Consider the following 26188-nt stretch of genomic DNA (forward strand, 5'->3'; position numbering starts at 1 on the left):
ATCCTGGACCTCAGGTAGATTCAGCAGGCTTCTGATTGGTGACGCCTCTCAGCAGGTGGGACTTTAGTCCTTTGGGCCCTTGAGCCCTGGGATGGCCTGCTGCTGTCTGGTGAGGTGCCTTCCCTAAAAGAGGTGGTGAGGATCTCTTGCCAACTTTCCTGCTGGCTGGTGTGACTCCCATCACATGGTTTCATTGGGGTAGAGGATTTCTCTCCATCTCCTGCACCGAGACCTCCAGTCTGCAGGAAAACCTTGGAGCATGCTGACTGCCCTGTTGTGCATTTAGTCACTGCTCTTCTTGGAGTGTCTTCTCCTGTGAAAATGCATCTCCCCTTTAACAATGTCAGCCTCATACATACATGGATCTCTGATGTGGAGTTCAGACACTCAGCAATGCATTTAATACAATGCTGCATCTTACATTCAAATTAGTAGACAACACATTCAGGCCTGATGCAGCCTTCCCCCCAAATTGTCCATTGTGGGTTACATAGAAACCATTTTCTCATGAAACTGGATCCACCTTTGAAGCTTAAAGTGAAATTAAAAGAGAATGAACTGTTATTTTAATTTTACAGTGTATAATGGCTGTTCACATTTTAGAGCAATGCTTTTAGCTTATCTGAAGACAGTGGCTGAAAATCAAATGCACGTAGGTAAGTAAAGTAAATTTCTCTGTGAAGCCATTAATCACCATCAGACTACTTGTTGCTTGGCATTTAAAAATTTGTCAGGTGTGATTTATTTAACATCTGTGAAACAAATGCATGAATGAATGAATGACAGATGGTGTATAAATCATGTTGAAGCAGTTTTTATATATTTTGTTTGCCACATTGCATTAAATAACAGCAATTAAGCAAAATTACAGCAATAAAGAATCATTCTTGTTTTTATTGCATTTGGGAGAGGTAGGGGGTTCATTACAAATACAAATAAATCAGAGCTTGTCTTAGACATGCTTCATTGGTATAAACCCTGTAATTTACATAATTAAAAAACAACTTTCATGTGGAATTTATGTTCTTTTGATGACATTGCCATTGAGGCCTTTATATTTTTATGTACATCCATGGGACATTTCAAAAACTCACAATAATATGCTCACTTAAACAATATGGTATAATCACAATTGGTTATACATAAAAAGGGAAAGGATATATATCCCCCTAAAACTAATCACTTAAAGACATCTATAGTTTTTCAGAGGTGATGAGGATGGCTGTTTAATTCCCTTTACATTGGCTACAGTATTTAAACAACTCCTTACTAAAAAGTATTGACTTGCAATATCTTTTGTCAGTTAACAATTGAATTGATTTGAATCGTATCTGTCTCATTGCAGTACTTGTCACATTCATGTGAAACTATCATTGTAACCCCTGATGATAAAAAAAACACAGGTTTATATGCTGAAAAGGTATGTGAAACAAATTTTCCTTCCTGGATTCTAGCATCTAACAGCTTGGTGAAATATCACAATAGACTTATCCAGTGGTTTCAATTTACACAGCATGCCAAAGGTGAATAAAAACCTATAGTGGGTCCTAAAGACCTTTCAAGTAGATAATAAGCCATATGGATGCTCAAGCTGGTGGACACTGCCAATTATCAAATATTACCTGTTGATTCTCACAACAAATAAAAATCAACGCTGGTTCATGACTAACTGTTTACAACGGGTAATCACAGTTCTTTGGGAGCCCAAAATAAGTCAAAATCGATGAGTTCAAGTCACAATCCATCCTGTCTTCAGTTCTACCGCAGAGGGTGTTAGAGATACAGTTTAAGACATAGAGGAGCATGTGAATTCTACTCATGCTGCATTTCCCAATGCTGACTGCAACTATCTTCTTTTCAGTTCATGCTATCCTTCCGGCTGCTACGATCACCAGGGTTATTTGGTTCATGGTTTTTCCAATGCAAGCTTACATGTTTGGAGGTATCATTCATGGGCATCACGTTCATGAGAGCCTGGCTTTGGCAACAGCAGCACAAACAGGACTGAAAGACACACAAACAATTAGCATATTAGCTTTCTACTTCTCTACCAATATGTACAGCTGTGATACATGGCTGAAAGAAAGGGCACACAATGAAGCCTTGTTACTGTGTATAAGCATAAGCCGAAACATAGACATTAATTATAATTCAATGCAGAAATGTGGGTGGCAGATGAGATTGAGGCCAGGATGATATTAACTATCAGGCCTCATTTTAACATTGCATGCCTGAAGCTGGCTAGAATAATGTCAAAATCAGTGGAGGGGAGCAAGAATGGGATGTGAGTCAGATGCCATCAGGGACCATTGGGAAGTTTGGCAGGAAGTTGCAGAGCCAATGCTGGTTAGGAGAGGGAGAGTAAAATTCCTGGTGGCAAAGTTCAGAGACCTTGTGATGTTAGCGCCTCCTTCTTCCAACTAGCCCTTCTAAAATTTAATCCATTCAGAAGGCCGGGAAGGATATCCTCCCAAAGCTCTTAGAGTCCTTCCCTACATATTTTAGGTTCCCAATAAAGTCACAGGCATCAGAATCTCCCACTAACTTCATGTCCCATCCAGGAAGGAAGTTTTGCAGACTGATTTAAATGAGATCCAGATGTTAAAAATAGCTGAGGCCTCATAGCAGGAACATTGGATGTGTTTCCAATTCACTGAGCTTCCCAACTGTCAAAAATCTAACAGGAGGTAAAATCAGGACCGATGTCTTCAGTTGTCACATTGTGTTGATAGCAGAAATCAACACTTTTGACTTTTGAACAAAAGACCAAGCTAAGATTTGATGAAGGCATTTATTCCAATCGAGAAAAGGCCAACCTTTCCTGCAGTGTGAGGGTCTGAATATCCCATGTAGAGAAACTGAAAGTAATTTTCCTAATGCTATCTGCCAAATGCCAAAATCTTGTTTTCTCCCCCTCATTGGTAGGAATGCTAATGTAGATAATCAAAGACATTTTTATGTAAAATGTGTTACACTTCAATTTGTTTGGGCAAAGTATAGCTGTCAGTGGCTGTGATAGTCTATCAGTTAATTTGTAGATGAGAGAGAGGGCTATAATATTTATTTTTTAATTCAAGTTGAAGATACAAATGTAGTTCCCTGAGAATTTATTTGTGGTTGTTGGTGATACTGCTATGATATGTGATATTTTTTGGTGGCAATGATAGGGAAACTGTTGGAGAAAATTCTGAAGGGGAGAATTAATCTACACTTGGAGAGAGATGCAAAGTTTGATCAGAGATAGTCAGCGTAACTTTGTCAGATGGAGGTCATGTCTAACACATTTGATTGAATTTTTTGAGGAGGTGATTGGGTGTGTAGATGAGGGTAGTGTAGTTGATGTAGTTTATATGGATTTTAGCAAAGCCTTTGACAAGATGCCTCATGGGAGGCTGATAAAGAAGGCAATAGCGCATGAGATCCAGGATAACTTTGCAAGTTGAATCCAAAACTAGCTTAAGTGATAGAAGACAGAGGGTGGTGGTAGAAGGCTGTTTGTGTTAATGGAAGCTGGAGTTCACTGGCATACCACAGGGATCAGTGCTAGATCTCTTATTGTTCATGATAAATACAAATGACATCGATGAGAATATGGGTTGGGGGGAGGGGTGGATAATGATAGTTTCCAGATGACACAAAGTTTGACAAGGTAGTTAATAGTGAAGAAGAAGGTCTTAGTTTCCAGGTAGATATCAACAGGTTGGTCACCAGAGCAGATCAGTGACAGATGGAACTTAACCTTAAAAAATGTGAAATGATGCATTTTGGAAAGATTAACAAGTCAATGAATGATAGGACACTAGGAAACTCAGAGGAACAGAAGGATCTTGGGGTGCTTGTCCACAGATCCCTGAAGGCAGTCGGGCATGTTAAGGACATTATTCAGGACACTTGCCTTTATTTTTCGTGGCATAGATTATAAGAGCACATTGGTTATCATGGAGCTGTATAAAACTTTGGTTGGGCCTAAGCTAAAGTACTGTGTGCAGCTCTGGCTACCTCACTATAGGAAGGATGTAATAGCACTAGAGGGGGTACAGAGGAAATTCACCAGGATGTTGTCTAGGATGAGGCATTTTAACTATGAGGAGAGGCTGGTTATGCTCAGATTGTTTTCTTTAGAGTAGAGAAGGCTAAGGGGGTACTTGATTGTGGTGTATATGATTATGACGGGTATGGACAGGGTGGATAGGAAGCAGCTGCTCCCCTTAGTCGAATGGTCAATAATGAGGGCATAATTTTAAGATGAGGGGCAGAAGGTTAAGAGTGGATCTGAGGAAAAATGTTGTCAGAAGGGTGGTGGGAGTCTGGAATGCACTGCCTGTGAGGGTAATAGCATTAGGAAACCTCACAATCTTTGAAAAGTACTTCAATGAGCACTTGAAATGTCACAGTATTCAAGGGTAAATGTTAAGTGCTGGAAAATGGGATTAGTGTAGTTTTAATGTCAGTGCAGACTCAATGGGACAAAGGCCTCTTCTATACTATTCAAGTCTGACTATGACCCAATGCTCTGGCTTATATTCCCTTTGAACATGTTCAGTACAGCAAATGTACTTTGTGGAACTTGTTCTTTTATACACCATACCTAATTAATAGGTTAAATAAATGTGTGTGATCTCATGCATTTTCAATCAACAGTCTAAGAATTACATATTCTAATGACACATCTTTGTTAACAAGGTTCCTACCTGGAAGCAATTTTTAAATTTCTTGCTCACAAAGTACAGAGCGATGGGATTTATACAGGAGTTCAGAATTGCTAGATTGAGGCCAATAAAATCCAAGACTAGCACAAAGCTGAGGAAAGCAACAAACCAGTGTTAGAGTTAATATCAATACACTCTTATGTAGAAACATAGAAAATAGCAGCAAAAGCATATCATTTGACTCTTCAAAACTGCTCCACCGTTCAACATGAGTATGGATGATCCTCTATCTCAATACCATACTCTCATGCTCTCCCCACTGTTACTCCATCCTTTATTTGATTTGATTTGTTGTCACATGTATTAACATACAGTGATGAGTATTGTTTCTTGCTTGCTAAAGACAAAACATACTGTTCATAGAGAAGGAGATGAGAGACTGGGGAATGTAGTGTTACAGTCATAGCTAGGGAGTAGAGAAAGATCAACTTAATGCAAGGTAGATCCATTCAAAAGTCTGAGAGCAGCAGTAAAGAAGCTGTTCTTGAGTCGGTTGGTACGTGAACTCAGACTTCTGTATCTTTATCCTGGAGGAAGAAGGTGGAAGAGAGAATGTCTGGGGTGCATGGGGTCCTTAATTATGCTGGCTGCTTTGCTGAGGCAGCGGGAAGTGTAGACAGAGTCAATGGATGGGAGGCTGGTTTGCCGGATGGATTGAGCTACATTCATAACCTTTTGTAGTTCCTTGCGGTGTTGGGTAAAGCAGGAGCCATACCAACCTGTGATACAACCAGAAGGAATGCTTTCTATGATGTGTCAGTAAAAGTTGATGAGAGTCGCAGCTGACATGCCAAATTTCCTTAGTGTTCTGAAAAAGTAGAGGCACTGGTGGGCATTCTTGACTATAGTGTGGGCATGGGTAGACCAGGACAGGTTGTTGGTGATCTGGACATCTAAAAACTTGAAGTTCTTGACCCTTTCTATTTCATCCCCATTGATGTAGACAGGGGCTTCCTGAAGTCGATAACAATCTCCTTTGTTTTATTGACATTGAGGGAGAGAGTATTGGTGCTGCACCAGTTCACCAGATTCTCTCTCTCATTCCTGTACTCTGTCTCGTTAGTGTTAGAGATCTGACTCATAACAGTGGTGTCGTCAGCAAACTTGAAAATCAAATTGGAGGGGAATATGGCCGCACAGTCACAGGTGTATAAGGAATATAGTAGGGGGCTGAGAACACGGCCTTGTGGGATACCAATGTTGAGGATGATTGTGGAGGACATGTTGTTGCCTATCCTTACTGATTGTGGTCTGTGAGTTAGGAAATCCAGTTGCAGAGGAAGGTGCTGAGACCCACGCCACAGAGTTTGGAGATGAGTTTCGTGGGAATAAGTGTTGAAGGCTGAGCTGTAGCCAATAAATAGGAATCTGACATAGGTATCCTTGTTATCTAGGTGTTCCAGGGTTGAGTGCAGGGCCAGGGAAATGGTGTCTGCTGTGGACTTTTGCGGCAGTAGGCAAACTGTAGTGGATCCAGGTAGTCCGGGAGGCTGGAATTGATTTGTGCCATGACTAACCTTTCAAAGCACTTCATAATGATGAATGTCAGAGCCACCGCCAGGTAGTCATTAAGGCATGCTGCTTGGCTTTTCTTAGGTGCCAGGATGATGGTCGTCTTATTGAAGTAGGTAGGGACCTCAGATTGTTGTAAAGAGAGGTTGAAGATGTCTGTGAGTATTCCTGCCAGCTGATCCGTACAGGATCTGACTGCATGTCCGGGTACCCCATCCGGGACAGTTGCTTTCCGTGGGTTGCATCCTATCAAACTCCTGATGACCGTATGTTGCTGCTCAAAAGTTCACAAAATGTCAACAACAAGCGTAATAAACAGTGAGCACCAATCATTCTTACTTGCCAGTGAGAAGTAAATAAGTTACAAGAGGTTGGTTGAGGATAAGTATTGAGCCACGGCATCAGGGAGAACTGCAATTCTTCTTTGAAGTGTATTCACTAAAATGGGCAGGTGGGACCTCATTTTACATTTCTTCCAAAAGATGGCACTTCCAACATTGCAGCACTCTGTCAGTACCCTCCTAGAATGTCAACTTAGATTTTGTGCTCAAGTCTCCGGAGAGGATCTTCAAACCACTTTTTTCAGAGTTTATGATTGTGAGATACTTTTGCAACGAGTACACTTAGAAATGAAAATGCTTTGGGACATTTTGAGGACATGAAAGACAAATTTCCCATGCTGTGAATGCTACTGGGATTTTATGAACTGCTTGATTAGTACAGTACTTAGTACAAAGCATCCTAAAACAGGAGGGAAATCAGACAGATGTCATTGTCCACATTGGCATGAATGACATAGGTAGAAAGAGTAGCAAGGTCCTGCAATGGCAATTTAGGGAGTTAGTTAGAAGATTAAAAAGCAGGACCTTGAGGATAGTAATCTCAGGATTACTCCCCATGTCATACACTAGTGAGGCTAGGAACAGGGTGATAGTTCGGCTAAACACGTTGCTAAAGAGCTGGTGCAGGAAGGAGGGCTTCGGATTTGTGGATCATTGGGACGACTTCCATGGAAGGTGGGGCCTGTACAGGAAGGACTGTTTACACCTGACCTGGAGAGGCACCAGTATTCTGGCTGGGGGGTTTGCTAGTGTGGTTCAGGTGGGTTTAAACTTGGCAGAAGGGTGGAATCAGAAGAGTAGGTCAGCAAGTGTAGAGACTGGGGATGAGCATGGGACCAAGACCAGGCTAGCTACGAGGAAGAGCAGGCTGGGGAGATTGAACTTAGTGCGTCTGAAGACCTGGAGTGCATCTGCTTCAATGCAAGGAGTATATCAGGTAAGACAGATGAACTTAGAGCCTTGATTCATACGCGGAACTTGGATGTGGTTGAGACTTGGTTAAAAGAGGGACAGGACTGACAGCTAAATGTTCTGGGATATAGGTGTCTTAGGAAATACAGAGGGGAAGGCAAGAGAAGTGGGGCAGTTGCAATACTGGTTCGGGAACATATGACAGTTGTACAGGGAGAGGACACCTTGGAAGAATCATGTAATGAGACACTGGGTAGAGCTCAGAAACTGGAAGGGACAGTCACTATGATGGGGATGTACTACAGGCCACCCAACAGCTCACAGGAAGTTGAAGAACAGATATGTAAGCAGATTCTGGACAGAAGGAGAAATAATAGGGTTGTTGTGACTTTAATTTTCCTCATATTAACTGGAAATCCCTTAGGGCTAGAGGTTCGGACGGTGACAAATTTGTTAAGTGTATCCAGAAAGATTTTTTGGAACAATATGTAGATAGTCCAACGAGACAGGGGGCCATACTGGACCTGATACAAGGGAATGAGCCTGGCTAGGTCATCAAAGTTGCAGTTGGCAAACATGTGGTGAACAGTGACCACACACAATTCCATAAGTTTTCAGATACTCATGGAAGAGGACAAGTGTCGTCCTAGAGTTAAGGTGCTGAACTGGAGGGAGGCTAACTACACCCAGATTAGGCAGCATTCAGAAGCTGTTGTTTAGGAGAGGCTATTGTTTGAGCATAAATCCACATCTGGCATGTGGGAGTCTTTTAAGGAGCAGTTGGTCGGAGTGCAGGACAGGCATGTGACTGTGAAAATGAAGGACAGGAAAGGCAGGATTTGGGAGGCACGGATGACCATGGAAATTGCACATCTAGTTAAAAAGAAAAAGGATGCATGCATAAGGTCCAGGTAACTAAAAACAGATGAAACACTTGAAGACTACAGGGAAAGTAGAAAATAACTCAAATACAGAATTAGGAGGGCAAAAAGGGGTCATGAAATATCCTTGGCAGGCAGGATTAAGGAGAAATCCAAGGTATTTTGTTCATACATTAGGAACAAGATGGTAGCCAGAGAAAGTTGGTCCACTGAAGGATAAAGCAGGGAAATTATACATAGAACCAAAGGAAGTAGGTGACATCCTTAGTGAGTACTTTGCATCGGTATTTGCAAAGGAGGGATGCATTGATGGTGTCACAGAGGGGTATGTAAACCTCTAGAGCAATTCATTGTTACAAGGGAGGAAATGTTATGTGTATTAAAAGCATTAAGGTAGAAAGCCCCAGGGCCAAATGGCATCTATCCCATATTACTGAGGGAGACAAAAGGGGAAATTGCTGGGCCAGAAATCTTTGTTTCTTTGTTGGCCACAAGTGAGGTCTCAGTAGATTGGAGAATAGCCACTCTTGTCCTGTTATTTAAGAAAGGTAGTAAGGATAACTGGGTAATTATAGGGTAGTGAGTTTGATGTCAGTGATCGTGAAATTGTTGGAGAAGATTCTTAGGCATAGGATCTATACACATTTGGAACTGTATGGTCTTATTGGTGACTTTTGTACAAGGGAGGTCACGTCTCACTAATTTGATTGAGTTTTTTGAAGAGGTGACAAAAATGATTGACGAGGGAAGGGCTGTAGATGGTATCTACATGGACTTTAGTAAAGCATTTGACAAGGTCCCTCATGGCAGGTTGGTGCAAAAGGTTAAATCTCACAGGATCAAGAGTGAACTAGCTAAATGGATTCAGAACTGGCTTGGCTATAGAACACAGAGGGTAGCGGTGGAAGGGTATTTTTCTGAATGGAGGTTTGTAAATAATGATGTTCCTCAGGGATCAGTGCTGGGACCTCTGCTGTTTGTAGTATATATAAATGACTTGGAAGAAAACATAGCTGATCTGATTAGCAAGTTTGTGGATGATACTATGATTGCTGGAGTTGCAGATAGTGACGAAGATTGTCCGAGAATACACCAGGACGTGGATAGGATGGAAAATTGGGCAGAGAAATAGCAGGTGGTATTTAATCTGGCACTTAAAATGGTATTTAATCCAGACAAATGCAAAGTCATGCATTTTGGTAGGTCCAATTCAGTTTGGAGCTACAAAACAAACGGCAGAATCATCAGGAGCATAAACACACAAAGAGATCTGGGAGTACAGGTCCACAGATCCTTAAAAGTGGCAGCACAAGTGGAAAAAGTGGTGAAGAAAGCATGTGGCATGCTTGCCTTCATTGGCCGGGGCACCGAGTATAAAAGTTGGCAAATGATGTTAGTTACATAAAACATTGGTTAGGCCACATTTGGAATACTGTGTCCAATTCTGGTCGCCACTTTGTCAGAAGCAAGTGAAGGCTTTGGAGAGGGTGCAGAAAAGGTTTACCAGGATGTTGCCTGGTATGGAAGGGGAGATTGAATAAAGTGGGATTGTTCTCCTTAGAAAGACGAAGGCTGAGGGGTGATCTGACAGAAGTTTATAAAATTATGAGGGACGTAGATAAGGTGAACAATTGGAAGCTTTTTCCCAGGGCAGAAATGACAATTACAAAGGGCCATAAGTTCAAGGTAAGGGGGGAAAAGTTCAGTGGAGATATGCAGGAGAAGTTTTTTTTTTACACAGAGGGTGGCGAGGGCCTGGAATACACTGACAAGTGAGGTGGTTGAGGCAGATACATTAGCGACATTTAAGACATCTGAATAGACACATGAACAGGAAGGGAATAGAGGGATTCAGGCGGTTGGTCTAGATAGGACAACATGATTGGCTCTGGCTTGGTGGGCTGAAGGGGATGTTCCTGTACTGTACTGTTCTTTGTACTGCGGATATTAACAGCATATTTTAAATTGGTTTTTTTATACAGATTCATAATTATACATGTTAAGATAATGGGAGAAAAAATTTCATGTCAACTTGTTAATAATTCCTTTCAGCATCCCACATGGTGAATTTGACATTTATGTAAAGGGAACAGCATTTGTTCATCTCACTTACTTGAGGAATTCACATCTCTTATTGTCATCTTGTTTATACCGGTAATTGGTTTTCTTTAGAATCCTGCCAAGATGAAGAGGGAACCAGCACAGAGCAAAAATTACAACCAAAAACAAAACGGTTTTGGCCACTTCTCGGCGCTGAAAAATAAACATATGAAAACAAGCTTCAGTACAATGGGTATCAGCTATTTATACAGAGCAGCAAACAAAACAGATATTTTTCCACACAAGTGTTTGTAAACTGAAGGCTTGTGACAGGAATCCTTCGGATATATTTATCAAACAAATGGATCTAATCAAGCAACACATGGCACAAGCTGGTGAAAGGTTATGGGGCGCTGATTTTGACTTTATACTGTAGTGAAGAATGTGCAATAAAATAAAAATGGACTTATAATGGAGACTACACTGGAAATTATAAAAGCAGCCTGGGAAAGAGAATTATAGAGAGGAGCCTAATGGAGCACAGTGAGACCAGAGAGAGAGTTATAGAGAGGAACCTAGAGGAGAGAGAGAGTACAGCGAGGCCAGAGAGTTATAGAGAAGAAGCATAGAGAGAGACAGAGCGCAGAGAAATCAGAGAGAGTTATTGACAGGAACCTCAGAGAGATAACGAGCACAGCAAGACCAGAGAGTTACAGAGAGGATTTATATCGAGTTATGAGGAGTTATAAATCGGAGACTTGGAGTTTCATGAATCAGCGCACACTGACTGAATTTGAAAAAAAAATTAATCATTCTCTCACTCAAAAGCCGTAAGATGATTGTTTGGCATGTAACTACAGTTACAAAGAGTCTGTTGTGATAGTGAACAGGAAAACAGTCGACTTCAGAATGATATTAATGATTTGGTTAGGTGGGCAGAGAAGTGGCAAATGGAATTCAATCCGAAAAAATGAGGTAATGTACATGTGGAGGGCAAACAAAGTCAGGCAATACTCAATAAATGGGGAGATACTATAAGTGGTTGAACAAGGTGACAGTACAGGGAAACTGGATGGTCTAGAGAGCATATGACAGGCTTTCCTTTATTAGGTGAGGTATTGAATACAAGGCAACAATGTGATGGTGGAGACTGTATAACACGTTGGTTACTAGGGCTCATAATTTGAGGATAAGGGGGTAAAGCCTCTTAGAACTGAGGTGAGGAGAAATTTCTTCACCCAGAGGGTGGAATTCATAATCACAGAACGTAGTTGAGGCCAAAACATTGTCTGATTTCAAAAAGAAATTAGATATAGCTTTAGGGTCCAAAGGGATAAAAAGATGAGGGGGAGGAAAGGGGGATCAGGATATTGAATTCGATAATCAGCCACGATCAAAATGAATGGAAGAGCAGGTTCGAAAGGCCAAATGGCCTACTCCTGCTTCTAGTTTCTATGGTTAGGCCATAACTGGAATTTTGTGTACCACATTACAGGGAGAACATAATTGCTCTAGGGAGAAGGTGGAAGAGATTTATAAGAATTATCCCATGGCCTAAAAATTGCAGCTATGAGAAGAGATTGGAAAGGCTGTGGTTGTTTCGCTTGGAACAGAGGAGGCTAAGAGGTGTACAAAATTATGATAAGCAGTCTCACAACATCAGGTCAAAGTCCAATAGGTTTATTTGGTATCACAAGCTTTTGGAGCGTTGCTCCTTCATCAGGTGTTGAAGGTCAGAGCTCCACTCACCTGATGAAGAAGCAGTGCTCCAAAAGCTTGTGATACCAAATAAACCCGTTGGACTTTAACCAGGTGTTGTGAGACTTCTTACTGTGCCCACCCCAGTCCAATGACAGCATCTCCACAACATGGCTATAAAATTATAAGAAGTCTAGTCAGAGTAGACAGGAAAAATTTGATCCCACTAGCAGAGGGCTCACTTACCAGGGACATAGATTCAAGGTGATATGTGGAAGGATTAGAGGGAACAGGATGAAAATATTTTTCACTAAGAGGCTGGTGGGCATCTGGAATTCACTGCCTAAGTTGGTGATTGAGGCTGAAATGCTCTATTTATTTTATAAGTACCTGGATCTGCATGAAGTGATTAAACCTGCAAGGCTGCAGACCAGGTGTTGGAAAGTGGGATTAAAATGAACGGCCAGCTTTTCTGTTCTCTTTTTGGCTGATGCAGACATGACAGACTGAATGGCCTCTTTTTATTCTGTAACTTGTTTATGGTTTGATGGTAAACAATTAAGTTAATATACTGCTTTTAGGGTTGTGTGTAAATAGCTGTAATTAGATAAGCATAAATAAAACTCAACTAGCTTTGTTATAATTAATTAGGAAACACAATCAGAAGGGAAGAAAAAAGCTGGTCAGTCTACTGGTTTATTTTAAGCAGTAAGTTTTATTGCATTCCTAATGTTTAAATTAGTATGATAAGTGATTGGGAGTAAATAGAAATGTAATGGTAGTAAGGGACAGTGTAGTAACGAAGATTGAGAGTTCAGTAGGCTGTGTTGCCTGACTGGTGCTAGGGTTCAGAACATCTCAGAGCTGGAGGTGGATTTGCAGAGGGATGGGGAAGATTCATTATTGTGATTACATGACATAGATGGGACTAGGAAAGAGATTTTGTTTCAGGAGTAGAACAGCTAGGGGCTAAATTACAAAGCAAAGCCACAAACACAAACAATGTGGCACAGAGTTAAAAAGATTAGAGAGTTGAATGCATGGCTCAAAGCTTGGTACGGGTGAAATGAATTTCAATTTATAAGGCGCTAGCACAAGTACTGGGGAAAGTGGGAGCGGTACCTTTGGGATGGTCTTGAGGGCAGCACGGTGACACAGTGGTTAGCACTCCAGGGAACTGGCTTCAATTCCTGTCTTGCGTCACTGTCTGTGTGGAGTTTGCACATTCTCTCCATGTCTGCATGGATTTCCCCCAGGTGGTCTGGTTTCCTCCCACAGTCCAAAGATTTATGGGTTAGGTTGATTGGCCATGCTAAATTGTCCCTTAGTGTCTTGGGATGCATAGGTTAGAGGGATTAGTGGGATAAATACATGGGTTTATGGGGATAGGGCCTGGGTGAGATTGTTGGCAGTGCAGACTCAATGGGCTGATAGGCTTCCTTCTGCATTGTAGGGATAGTATGATTCTGTGAACTATGCTGGAACCAGTATTTTTGTGAGTCATACAACTAAAACAGGAGGGAAAGGCTTTAATATAAATAATGAGGGCAAGGGATTATGTGAAAGAAAGGAAAGCAAAGGAAGAAGATGGCAATAAAGGAAATGATAATCAGCATGTGGCGGCATGCACAAACCTAAGAGTGTGCCAATTGGTAAGGTCAGGGCTTGCAAAACAGTAGAAAGACAATAAAGGTTCAGTACCTGAATGCACATAGCATTCAAAACGAAGTAGAGGAATTTACAGCTCAACTAGAAATGAATGTGTATGATCTGTGGCTGTAAGGTGACCAAGGCTAGGTCCTGAATAGTCAAGGCTACTTTATATTTTGGAAGGACAGGAAGCTAAGAAATGCTAGTGGGGTAGCTCTATGAATGAAGGATGACCTTAGTACAAAAGTAAGAGATGACCTTCGTTCTAAAGATCAAGGTGCAGAATTACTTTAGGCAGAGGTATAGCAAACGGAAGAAGTAAATTGTGGGAACAGTTCATAGGCCTCCAAACAATAACAACGCTCTGGGATGGAGATTACAGGAAGAATTAGGGACAGACATAATCATGCATGATTTTATTCTACAATAAATTGGATGAATCAGATTGGCAAAGAAAGCCTGAAAGCTGAGTTCATACTGTTACAGGACAGTTTCTGAGAGGAGCATATTCTCGAGCCAACTACAGAGCAGGCTATTCAAACCTGGTAATATGCAATGAGACAGGATTATTTAAGGACAATTAGCAAATTAGGTAGCAGTGATCATAACATGATTTAATTTTGGATTCAGTTTTAAACTCAACTAAAGGCAATTACAAGATCAATTAGGCTTGTTACCAAGCTAAGAAACTTCGATAATATGCTTAAAACTTTGGCTTGGGAAGTCTAGGTGGCCCAGACTTGAAATGTTAGCTCTGTTCTCTCTCTACAGATGTTGTCAGACCTGCTGAGATTGTCGAGCATTTTCTCTTTTTGTTCCGGGTACTTCTTTTTGGAATTATTGATGGTGCAATTTGTTTTATACGTTATTCATTTGTTCACAAAAGTTGTCACTACATAAAACTAGAAAGGATGTGAACGGGGTGGAGAGAATTTGAATGGGAGGGGAACTAGTGTCTTAGCGGGGAGGTTAGCTGGGGTGTTTAGGAATGGTTTAAACTAATATGGAGGGGGGGTGGGGAGGTGGCTGGGAGAGAGTCGGGTGAAAGGAAAATTATCAGGGAGAAGGAGGTTCCGAGGGACACTCGTGGGTTGAACTGTATCTGTTTCAATGCTAGGAGTGTGGCAGGGAAAACGGATGAGCTTAGGGCCTTGATGTTTGTGAGGAAGTTAGATGTGGTGGCTGTAACGGAGACGTGGTTACGGGAAGGGCAGGACTGGCAGCTGAATGTTCCTGGGTACAAGTGTTATAGGTGTGACAGGAGGGTTGAAGAGAGGTGGAGGGGTGGCACTGTTAGTAAAGGAAAACATCACAGTAGTGCAGAGGGAGGACAATATGGAGGAGTTAGGGATTGAGTCGCTGTGGGTGGAGTTGAGGAATAAAAAGGGAGAGATTACGTTGCTAGGGGTGTACTATAGGCCACCCAACAGCCCGAGGTCAGTGGAGGAAGGCATTTGCAGGGCATTTTGGACAGGTGCAGGAAGAATAGAGTGGTTGTAGTGGGTGACTTTAATCTACATGGAGTGAATTGGAGGGGGCCTAGAGCTGGGGGTACGGAGGGAGAGGAATTTGTGAAATGTGTTTTGGAAGGGTCTCTAGAGCAGTATGTAACTAGCCCGACTAGGGGAGGGGCTATACTGGATTTAGTGTTGGGTAATGAGCCGGGGCAGGTGGTCGAGGTAGAGGTAGGCGAACGTGTGGCTAACAGTGACCACAAGTCCATCTACTTTAGGATGGAAATGGAAAGGGACGAGTGCCGGCTGAATGGGAGTGTGCTGAACTGGGGAAAGGCGAGCTATGGCAGGATTAGGAGGGAGCTGCAGGACACTGATTGGGAGGGACTGTTAGCTGGAAAGTCCACGGTTGGCAAGTGGGAGGCTTTTAAGGGCAAAATGAAATGGTTGCAGGGGAGGTATGTTCCGGTTAAGCGGAAGGATGGGAAAGGTAGGATTAGAGAGCCGTAGATTACAGGGGGTACTGAAGACTTGGTCAGGAAGAAGAGGGAGGCGCATGTTAGGTCGAAACGACTGGGTATGGAGAGTGCGCTGGAGGAATATAGAGAGAGTAGGAGGGAGCTAAAAAGGGGAATTAGAAGGGCGAAGAGAGGGCATGAAATGGCTTTGGCTGGTAGGATTAAGGAAAATCCAAAGGCATTTTATTCCTATATTAGGAGCAAGAGAGTAGCTAGAGGGAAAATTGGTCCTCTTAGGGACAAAAGTGGGGAGTTATGTATTGAGTCGGAGGGAATGGGGGAGCTCCTGAATGAATACTTTGCGTCGGTATTCACGAAGGAGAGGGGTTCGGAATCGTGCGGTCTCTTGGAGGGAGCTGAGGATCAGTTGCAGGAAATATCTATTACGAGGGAGGAAGTGCTCGGGCTTTTAGGTAGTGTAAGGACGGATAAAGCTCTGGGGCCTGATGGTATTTATCCCAGGCTGCTTAGCGGGGGTGAAAGATGAAATTGCTGGGCCTCTGGTGCAAATCTTTGTCTCTTCTTTGGACACAGGTGAGGTCCCAGAAGACTGGAGGGTAGCAAATGTGGTACCGCTGTTCAAAAAAGGTAGTAGGGATAACCCTGGAAATTATAGACCGGTGAGTTTGACATCGGTGGTAGGGAAATTAATGGAAAAAATACTTAGGGGTAGGATGTATGAGCATTTGGAGCGTCGTGATCTGATTAGGGATACGCAACATGGCTTTGTTAGAGGGAGGTCTTGCCTTACGAATCTTGTGGAATTCTTTGAGGAGGTGACAAAAACGGTTGACGGTGGGAGAGCCGTTGATGTCATCTATATGGATTTCAGTAAGGCGTTTGACAAAGTCCCTCATGGTAGGCTGGTAGGAAAGGTTAAGGCGCATGGGATACGAGGTCAGGTAGCTAGGTGGATTGAGAACTGGCTAGGTAATAGGAGACAGAGGGTAGTTGTGGAGGGGACCTTGTCGGGCTGGAGGCCAGTGACCAGTGGTGTGCCGCAGGGCTCAGTACTGGGACCTCTCCTCTTTGTAGTCTACATAAATGACTTGGAAGAGAGCGTAGGTGGTGTGATCAGCAAGTTTGCTGATGACACCAAGATGGCAGGGTTGGCGGGTACTGAAGTGGATTGTCAGGTGATACAACAGGATATAGATAGGTTGGTGCATTGGGCAGATAGGTGGCAGATGGAATTTAATCCTGACAAATGCGAGGTGATGCATTTTGGAAGGAATAATGCAGAGAGGAGCTATGTGATTAAAGGTAGACAGATTAGGAGTATAGAAATACAGAGGGACCTGGGAGTGCAGGTTCACAAATCCATGAAGGTTGCGACACAAGTGGAGAAGGTTGTTAGGAAGGCTTATGGAATGCTAGCCTTTATAGGCAGGGGTATAGAATATAAAAGCTGCAGTCTAATGCTTCAGTTGTATAGAACGTTGGTTAGACCGCATTTGGAGTACTGCGTCCAGTTCTGGTCACCTTACTACCGGAAGGACGTGGAGGCTCTGGAAAGGGTGCAGAGGAGGTTTACCAGGATGTTGCCTGGCATGGAGGGGCTGGGTTATGAGGAAAGGTTGGAGAAACTGGGACTATTCTCCTTGGAAAGACGGAGATTGAGGGGGGACATGATAGAGGTATATAAGATACTGAAGGGAATAGATAGAGTCAATAGTGAGAGACTGCTCCCTAGACTGGGTACAAATACGAGAGGACATGATTTAAGGGTGAGGGGGGCGAGGTATAATTTGGATGTGAGAGGAAGGTTCTTTACGCAGAGAGTTGTGGGGGTATGGAACGCGCTACCAAGTAGGGTGGCGGAGGCAGGAACGTTGGACTCGTTTAAGGTTCAGTTAGATAGACACATGAGTGAAACGAGGATGGAGGGTTATGGTAGGGGCTATTAAATAAGGTTAGAACCTCGGGAGACACCGGAAAAGCAGGCTTGTAAGATTAACGTTTTTGTCTTTTTATTCCGCAGGTGGAGGTCCACCTCGTTGTCAAACGAGGGGCATGCACACGGTGGGTCGTGCGTGGGCTGCTCTTGGAGGTTCCGGGAGTGGCCTAGTACTTCGTGTCGGTGTGTGTGCTTGATTCTGGACCGGTAGACGGGCGCCGCAACAGCTCAGTGACTAGCACTGCTAGCTGTGCAGATACATGGATTTGGGCCTGTGTGTGTGGGAGTTTGTGCATTCTCCCTGTGGTTGCGTGGGTTTCCTCCGGGCGCTCCAGTTTCCTCCCACACCCCAAAGATGTGCTCTTAGGCTGATTGGTTTTACCAAACTGACACTATTCTCCCCTGAATCTGGCTAAGTCGGGGTTCCATTCGTAGACACGCAGGGTAGAATAGGTGTAGGGTGATGCGGCGGCGTGGGCTCGTTGGGCCGAAGGGCCTGTTTCCCATGCTGGGTTGTTCTTTGTTGTTCTTTGGTATGTCTGATGAGACATATCGATTTAGTTGAATGTCTGAACATTTTGGAACTGAGAAACTGGGACATGTTTAGACTTGGGCACAGCTCGTTTCTTATATTAATTGATAATCAAAAGATTTTACCCGTTTCAAGTGCTCACTCAAGGCAATCCTCAAACTCTTATTCCTCTTATTTAACATCTCGCAGGTCATTCGAGTATAGAAGAAAGCAGTGCAGACCAGAGGCATGCAGAAATAAAACCCAAACAACCACCAATCCTTCACATCGATGTAGAACTGAAAGAAAACAAATAACATTTTGAGAGACCAAAAAAGATCAGACAGGACATTCACAGAGCATCTTTAAATATCTGCAGTGCTATTTTCTTTTAATATTGAACAATCTACTGGAAAAGATAAGGCATGTTATAGGACAACACAATGGCTGAAAAGAGTAACCAATTTTCTAATTTCCATGTAACTCCAGACCCGCAGCAATGTAGTTGACTTTTAACTGCTCTCATGGACCAGCAATAAATGCTGGCCCATCCAGTGATGCCCATATCCCAAGAATGAATAAAATGAAAATTTATAAGAGACATACTAATGTTTCATTAACATCTTTCTTCAGTCTTAAGTTATTTTCCTCCCAGTTCTGAATTTCTCACTGGTGCATATTGTCCTTAGATTGACAAGGTAGAGAAGCTTTCCCTATTGTTCTGTACCCAGCTACAATGACGGTATGTGTGAAGTCAATCACGAGTTATCCCTAAATGGTTTCGTATCTTTGTTACCTTCACTATAAACAGAAAGGAAAAAACAGTACACCGACAATTCATGGTTCACAAGCTCTAGAGGCCCCATTATTTAAAGAGAAAATGGAATTTTGACCTTCATTGCTAGAGAGATGGAGTTAAAAACAGGGAGGGTATGTTGCAACTGTCTAAGGTGCTGATGAGGCCACACCTGGAGTACTGTGTACAGTTTTGATCTCTACTTGAGAAAAGATATACTGGCACTGGAAGGGGTGCAGAGGAGATTCACTAGGTTGATTCTGGAGTTGAGAGGGTTGGCTTACAAGGAAAGACTGAGTAGACTAGGGCTATACTCATTGGAATTTAGAAGGATGAAGGGGGATTTTACAGAAACATGTACAATTACGAAGGGAATAGACAAGATAGAAGCAGGGAGGTTGTTTCCAATGGCGGTTGAAACCAGAACTAGGGGCATGACCTCAAAATAAGAGGGAGCAGATTGAGGATTAAATTGAGGAGGAGCTTCTTCACCCAAAGGGTTGGAAATCTGTGGAATTCCCTGCCCAGTGAAGCAGTTGAGGCTACCTCATTGAATGTTTTTAAGGCAAAGATAGATTTTTGAACAGTGAAGGAATTAACGGTTATGGTAAGTGGAGCTGGGTCCACAAAAAGAGCAGCCATGATCTAATTGAATGGTGAAGTAGGATCAAGGAACCTGATGGCCTACTCCTGCCCTTAGTTCTTATGTTCTTACTTCCTCTTTGTCACACAGTTGTCTGATATCCATTACTGGATGGACACAAAATCCTTCTAAGTATTGGGAAGATAAAAGCCACCATTTTTTGACCCTTCCCCTTTAAACAGTTCCCTAGCCACTGACTCCATCCCTCTTCCTGACTCAGGTTGAACCAGACAATTCTCAACCTTGGTGTTGTTATTGGGATGAGCATTCATCTAAATACCCACTCCATCACCACGGCTGTCCATTTCCACTTCTGTTAGATGGCTGACTCCACCCTGCTAAGACACTCATCTGTGCCTCTGTTACCTCTAGACATGACTATTTGAATGGTTTCCTGGTCTGCCCGTATCCTAGTGTGCACCAAGTCCTTTTCATTATCCTTGTGCTTGCTGACCTCAATGGCTTCCCAGTCTCCCAATACCACAATTTTAAAATTCTCACCTTGTTTCATATTTCCTTTTTATTCACTCTGCCTGTAAGTTCCTTGAGCTCTACAGTTTTCTGAGATCTCCGTGCTTCTCCAAACACGGGCTCTTGAGCTTCGCTGATTTTAATCACTCCACCATTGGGAACCAAGCTTTCACCTGCCTAAATTCTGGGATTCTTTCCCGAAATCCCTCTCCTCTCTATAGCTTAAGATGCTCCTTAAAATGTACCTCGTCATTCAAGCTCTTGATCTCTGTCCCAATATTCTTTTGATGTGGAGATGCCGGCGTTGGACTGGGGTAAACACAGTAAGAAGTTTCACAACACCAGGTTAAAGTCCAACAAGTTTATTTGATTGTAATCCCACAAGCTTTCGGAGATGGTGTTCCTTCGTCGGGTGTGTGGAAGGTTCCACACACCTGACTAAGGGACACCATTTCTGAAAGCTTGTGGGATTACTATGAAATAAACTGGTTGGATTCTAACCTGGTGTTGTGAGACTTCTTACTAATATTCTTTTACCAGCCTTGTTATTAAATTTTGTTTGATAAAATTACCTTGGGATGCTATATTAAATTAGAGGTGTTAAGAAAATGCAAGTTGTTGCTAATGTTGTTATTTAACAGCTTTTATAACCTTGGCCATAACAAAGCACTTTCTAGATAATGAACAATATTTAAATTGTAGTGATTGTTGTAATGGAGTTGTTTGTTACTATTAGAGCATTGGAAAAAGTAAACATTTAGGAGATGTCTGGTAATGGGAAACTACAGATCAACTCCAGCAGCCAAATAGATACTGAAGAGATTTAAAGATCAGCCATCAGATCTAATGTAAAATTAAACCTGACCGAGAGAGTTGCTCAGTGATTTGTCGACATTCATTTTTATTACTTATAATTTTTTCTATAGCACAGAGGTTCGAAGCACTGTTCTTGCATGATGTTTGTTGTGTAACTCCCTGCAGGACCAGGAAGAAATTAGGGTAAGCACAAAGATCACATGTCAAAGCAATTTATTTTTCATGACGAATGTCTTCTGGATAGATTCCATTAATAATTTTGTCGCTGTGAGGCACAAACATCATATTTCAATTTGCGAGATCAATAGAAGACAACTGGGATGATATCTTAATGTTTAACAGACTCAAGAAAAAGCACTGGTCTTTTAAACAGAGGTTTGTGGAGGGAGAGTAAACAGAATGATTATTTATTATGGACTGGATTTTATGGGGTGCCATGATTTCCAATCTGCCAGATAAAACATTGGGAAAGGGAGCCCACCCATGATCCAGATGGGACGACCCTGCAGCATTTGAATGTGGGAAGCAATGTTAATTGCTTCAAGGGAGGCCCCTGCGGCTTTATTGGGAGGAAGTCAAATCTTAGGGAGATGCTTAAGAAGGGAGTTATGCAGCAGATAGGAAGTTGTAGGCTGGTTAGCCTAATTTCAGTCATTGGCAAGATTTTAGAGTCCATTATTAAAGATGAGATCATAGAGTACTTGTGAGTGCATGGTAAAATAGGACTGAGTCAGTACGGCTTCGTCAAGGTGAGGTCATGTCTGATAAATCTGTTAGAGTTCTTTGAGGAGTTAACAAAGAAGTTAGATAAAGGAGAACCAGTGGACATGATTTTTAGATTTCCAAAAGGCCTTTGACAAGGTGCCGCATAGGAGGCTGTTAATTAAGTTAAGAGCCCATGGTTAAGGGTAAGATCCTGACATGGATAGAGGATTGGCTGGCTGGCAGAAGGCAGAGAGTGGGGATAAAAGGCTCTGCTTCAGAATGGCAGTTGGTGACTAGTGGTGTGCCTCAGGGGTCAGTGCTGGGACCACAACTTTTCACAATTTACATTAATGATTCGGAAGAAGGAACTGAAGCCACTGTTGCTAAGTTTGCTGGTGATACAAAGATATGTAAAGAGACAGGTAATATTGAGGAAGCCGGGGGGCTGCAGAAGGATTTGGACAGGCTAAGAGAGTGGCCGAAGAAGTGGCAAATGGAATACAATGTGGAAAAGAGGTTATGCACTTTGGAAGGAGGAATGGAACCATAGACTATTTCCTAAATCAGGAAATGCTTAGGAAATCAGGAGCACAAAGGGTTTTGGGAGTCCTTGTTCAAAATTCTCTTAAGGTTAATGAAAGGTTCAGTCGATAGTTAGGAAGGTAAATGCAATGTTGACATTGATGTCGAGGGGGTTAGAATACAAGAGCAGGGCTGTATAAGGCTTGGTCAGACCTCATTTGGAGTATTGTGAGCAGTTTTGGGCCTCGTATCTAAGGAAGGATGTGCTGGCCTTGATAAGGGTCCAGAAGAGGTTCACAAGAATGATCCCTACAACTAAGAGCTTGTATTAAGGAACGGTTCAGGACTCTAGGTCTAGTTTAGAAGGTTGACAGGCGATCTTATTGAAACTAACAGGGTACTGCAAGGCCTGGACAGAATGGACATGGAGAGGATGTTTCCAAACCCATTGAACTAGTTTGATAAGTTTACAAGTAATGCAGTTATCCCTGGGTTTGGTCCAGCGGAAGGCCAGGAAGGTGCTGCAGGATGTCCAACGAGTGCAGTAAGAAGTCTCACAACATCAGGTTAAACTCCAACAGGACTTTAACCTGATGTTGTGACACTTCTTACTGGGTTCACCCCAGTCCAATGCCGGCATCTCCACATCAATGAATGCAGGTCAGAAGGATGGTGGAGGGAGAGCAGCAATCCAGGTAGGTTGGGGGTGTTCTTTGCTGGGGGGGGGGGGGGGGCGGGGGGTGGTGGTGGGTGGGTGGTGAGGTCTGATCGGGGGGCGTCTGCCGGGGGGCCTGCCTCCCAGGGGGGTCCGATCGTGGCTCCTCCTCCCCCCCTCCCCCCGGCTCTCTCTGTTTTGTGTTTCATGCCCAGGCGCACTGTTTCAGTTCTTTTTTGAGCTGCGCACGCGCAGTTCAGAGCTCCAATTATTCCAGCAGCGCTAAGCCTCACCCACAGCACGGACCGGACCAGAGCCGGCAAAAAGCATATGGGCGCGCTGGAACGAGGATTCTGTGCTCGGATCCGTTTTACGTCCGGATCCAGCACTTAGCTTCCGATTGGTAAAATCTGGCCCTTTGTTTTAGATTATAGAATCTTGGATTCTAAAATTAAAATGTAATGGACTAAAAATTTATTTGTCATTTAAAAGATAATTGGAACTAGGTCATTTATTTTAAAGCTACTTAATTAGAAAACAAAAGTTCCAACCAGCTCGGAACCTGCTAATGATTTTATAGTTTAAAAAGTGAAGTTGAACTATTGCATGAATGGGAGATCAGATGCCACCTAACCCACAGGCAGAATGATCAATAACCTATTGATCTACCCAGACTTTACGTCAGAGCAGCAGAACCAAAGACGAAAGACAATAAAATCAGGTATTTTAAGTGTGACAAGATGAATCATTAAGTTAGTCGCCATTGGTCTTTTTGACAGAAAATGGGTGAACCTTTAAGATCACAAAGCATGAGATAGCCAGTTATGTAGTGACTGTGAGAAATACAATTTGACTCCTTACCATCACCCAATTATATTGGTTTGAGGTAATGACACTTGTTAAGACATTCTAGCGACATTCACAGTGAACATGTTGAAACAGTTCATTTGGAGAAGTTCGGGATAACTGACAAGGAGTCTACGCCTGGCAATGTTTGATTGGTAGCACGCCTGACCAATGTGCTGCTTGGAGAGTATCAATGTTCCAGTCTCAGGCATCTTTCGAGTTGGGACTCAGGCCTGGCTGGAATTTTACTGCCTTGTCCGTCTCAGAATTGGGGTGGGCATGACGCATAGAACGGAATTCTCTGTTGGCCTCGGGTGGGATTTTATGAGCCTTGCCTGAGCAAGCTTGTAAATTCCCACGGTGTGGAATCTTGTGGATAAGATGGGGAAATTTGGCCATTGGCTAGACAGCAAGCGTGAGCCCCACGTCACCTCTTATTGAGATGGTCAGCAGCACTCAGGCATTTGATAGGTCAGTGGCAGGCCTTCCCCAAGGAGTGTTAGTCCCATCTGTTGAGAGATGTCAGCCAATTAGACATCAACATTTTTTTTATATTCAGCAGCAGCGCTGGGGTGGTGGCTGCCAATACCACACCCAACTGGGCCAAAGTGAGGATGGATCCAGAAACAGGTGAATGATGGTGGGAAGGAGGTCACAGGGGAGGATGTTGGCTGGTTGCCAGCAAGTGAAGGAGTGGGTGGCTTTCAATGGCCCCCTTCCTGATGTGGAGATGCCGGCATTGGACAGGGGTAAACACAATAAGAAGTCTCACAACATCAGATTCAAGGTTTATTTGGTAGCACAAGCCACTAGCTTTCGAAGCAGTGCTCCTAACAGGTGAGTGGGATTTCAGTTTCAAATTTTCAGTTTGATTTCAACTGAAATCCCACTTACCTGATGAAGGGGCAGCGCTCCGAAAGCTAGTGGCTTGTGCTACCAAATAAACTTGTTGGACTTTAACCTGGTGTTGTGAGACTCTTTCCTGATGCCAGGTTCCTGGATCAGGTGCTGAATGTTTTTCCAACAAGGAACACTCAAGTGACATTATTATTTTCATATGAAAAAGTATTTTATAGAATAGATTGGAATACAACAAGATCCGCATTCTGTCCATTCTTATATCGCAGTTAAAATAACCCAGATTGTAGCTTACAGTTGGCCTTGTGGGGAGTTACAGGAAATGGACATGGTATTTACATGTGTAAGATTACAGTCACCAATGTGCACAATAAGGACTTCCCTTGTCATGGAACCAGGTGAGATAGAGCTTAATGGTGAGTATCCGTTGCCTATCATCCATTAGATTTATACTTGCTCACACACTTTCTATTCTCTTTTGCACTGGAACTTGCTATGATTAGAAAACCATTTCTACAGGAGTTAAGGGACCTATGTGAACAGGGGGGCAAGCACTGTGTGTGTCCTTATCCAATGCAAATCATGTATAGAAAGGGAAATGAGTAGGAAGAAAAATAGGATTAAGAGGAAGAAATTAATGGGACAAATTTTTCTTCAGATCTCTAATAATAGCTCAAAGCTGAGGTTATGAAAGCCACACTTCTAATGATTTATTTGTAGTGCTAGAATTGTCTAGCAGTAACTACAACATGTCACCCCATTAAAAAATAGCTTATGTTGGAATAGGCAAGCCTTTTGGCATGTTTAGTGGGTATCTATCACATATTAAAGCACTTTCACACATTTCTGTTTCAATATTCAGTCTCTTAGCAAGTCTCTTCAATTGTCTTTATTTTCAAATGGCTGTTTAATGTTAATATTTCATGATGGGGTTTGATGTGATCTTTCTGTGCCAGATATTGTTTTCTCCTTTTTTTTGGCTTTTTGAAACAATAGCAATAAAATCAGCAAAAAAGCCCACTGTAATAGAAAATATTCCTGGAGGAGCAGGCAAGTCATAAGCAGCTGGAATTTTCTCTTTTTTTGACTATGTGTTAATTCAGGCAGTAAGAAGTCTCACAACACCAGGTTAAAGTCCAACAGGTTTATTTGATAGTAAACCCACAAGCTTTCAGAACGCTGTTCCTTCAGCAGGTGAGTGGAGAGTTCTGAATTCTCCACTCACCTGAGAGTTCTGAACTCTCCACTCACCTGACGAAGTAACAGCATCCCGTGAACAGGACCAGCAAGAGTTACTCCAGTTTTGAAGCAAATCCGACACTTACAATTTTTTTGGGAGAATCCCAGCCACGGGATTGGCAAGATTGGACAATCCTGCCAGTGGCCAATGGTGAGCCACTCTGTTGCCAGTAGACATGCTCCAGAGTGGTGGGATGGATGAGGAGACTGGAAAATCCGGTCCCTTGAATGCAAAAGCGAGTTCTTATGTGAAATTGAAAGGGTCTAAAATAGAAAATTAAATCAGTGATTTTTGATATCTGTAACTCATACAGTCATAGACGTTTACAGCATGGAAACAGGCCCTTCAGCCCAATTTGTCCATGCCACCCTTTTTTTTTTAAGCCCCTAAACTAGTCCCAATTGCCCGCATTTGGCCTATATCCCTCTAAACCCATCTTACCGATGTAACTGTCTAAATGCTTTTTAAAAGACAAAATTGTACCCACCTCTACTACTACCTCTGGCAGCTTGT

The 26188-nt window shown here is 42.7% G+C and overlaps 1 protein-coding gene across 1 annotated transcript in view; it reads right to left on the reverse strand.

Moving 5' to 3' along the window:
* Positions 1–900: 900 nt before the first annotated feature.
* The window catches only part of ednraa (endothelin receptor type Aa), a 46158-nt gene continuing 20870 nt past the window's right edge, over positions 901–26188 (reverse strand). Inside the window, exons 4-7 of the mRNA XM_080193138.1 lie at positions 18270–18422; positions 10469–10608; positions 4692–4800; positions 901–2004 (exon numbers count right to left, since the gene is read on the reverse strand). Of these exons, the coding sequence (XP_080049264.1) occupies positions 1858–2004; positions 4692–4800; positions 10469–10608; positions 18270–18422 (549 nt within the window). The 3' untranslated portion in view covers positions 901–1857. The remainder of the gene's footprint in view (positions 2005–4691; positions 4801–10468; positions 10609–18269; positions 18423–26188) is intronic.

This window comes from Carcharhinus amblyrhynchos, chromosome 1 (genome assembly GCF_965287045.1).
Source record: "Carcharhinus amblyrhynchos chromosome 1, sCarAmb.v2.hapA, whole genome shotgun sequence".
Classification (NCBI taxonomy): domain Eukaryota; kingdom Metazoa; phylum Chordata; class Chondrichthyes; order Carcharhiniformes; family Carcharhinidae; genus Carcharhinus; species Carcharhinus amblyrhynchos.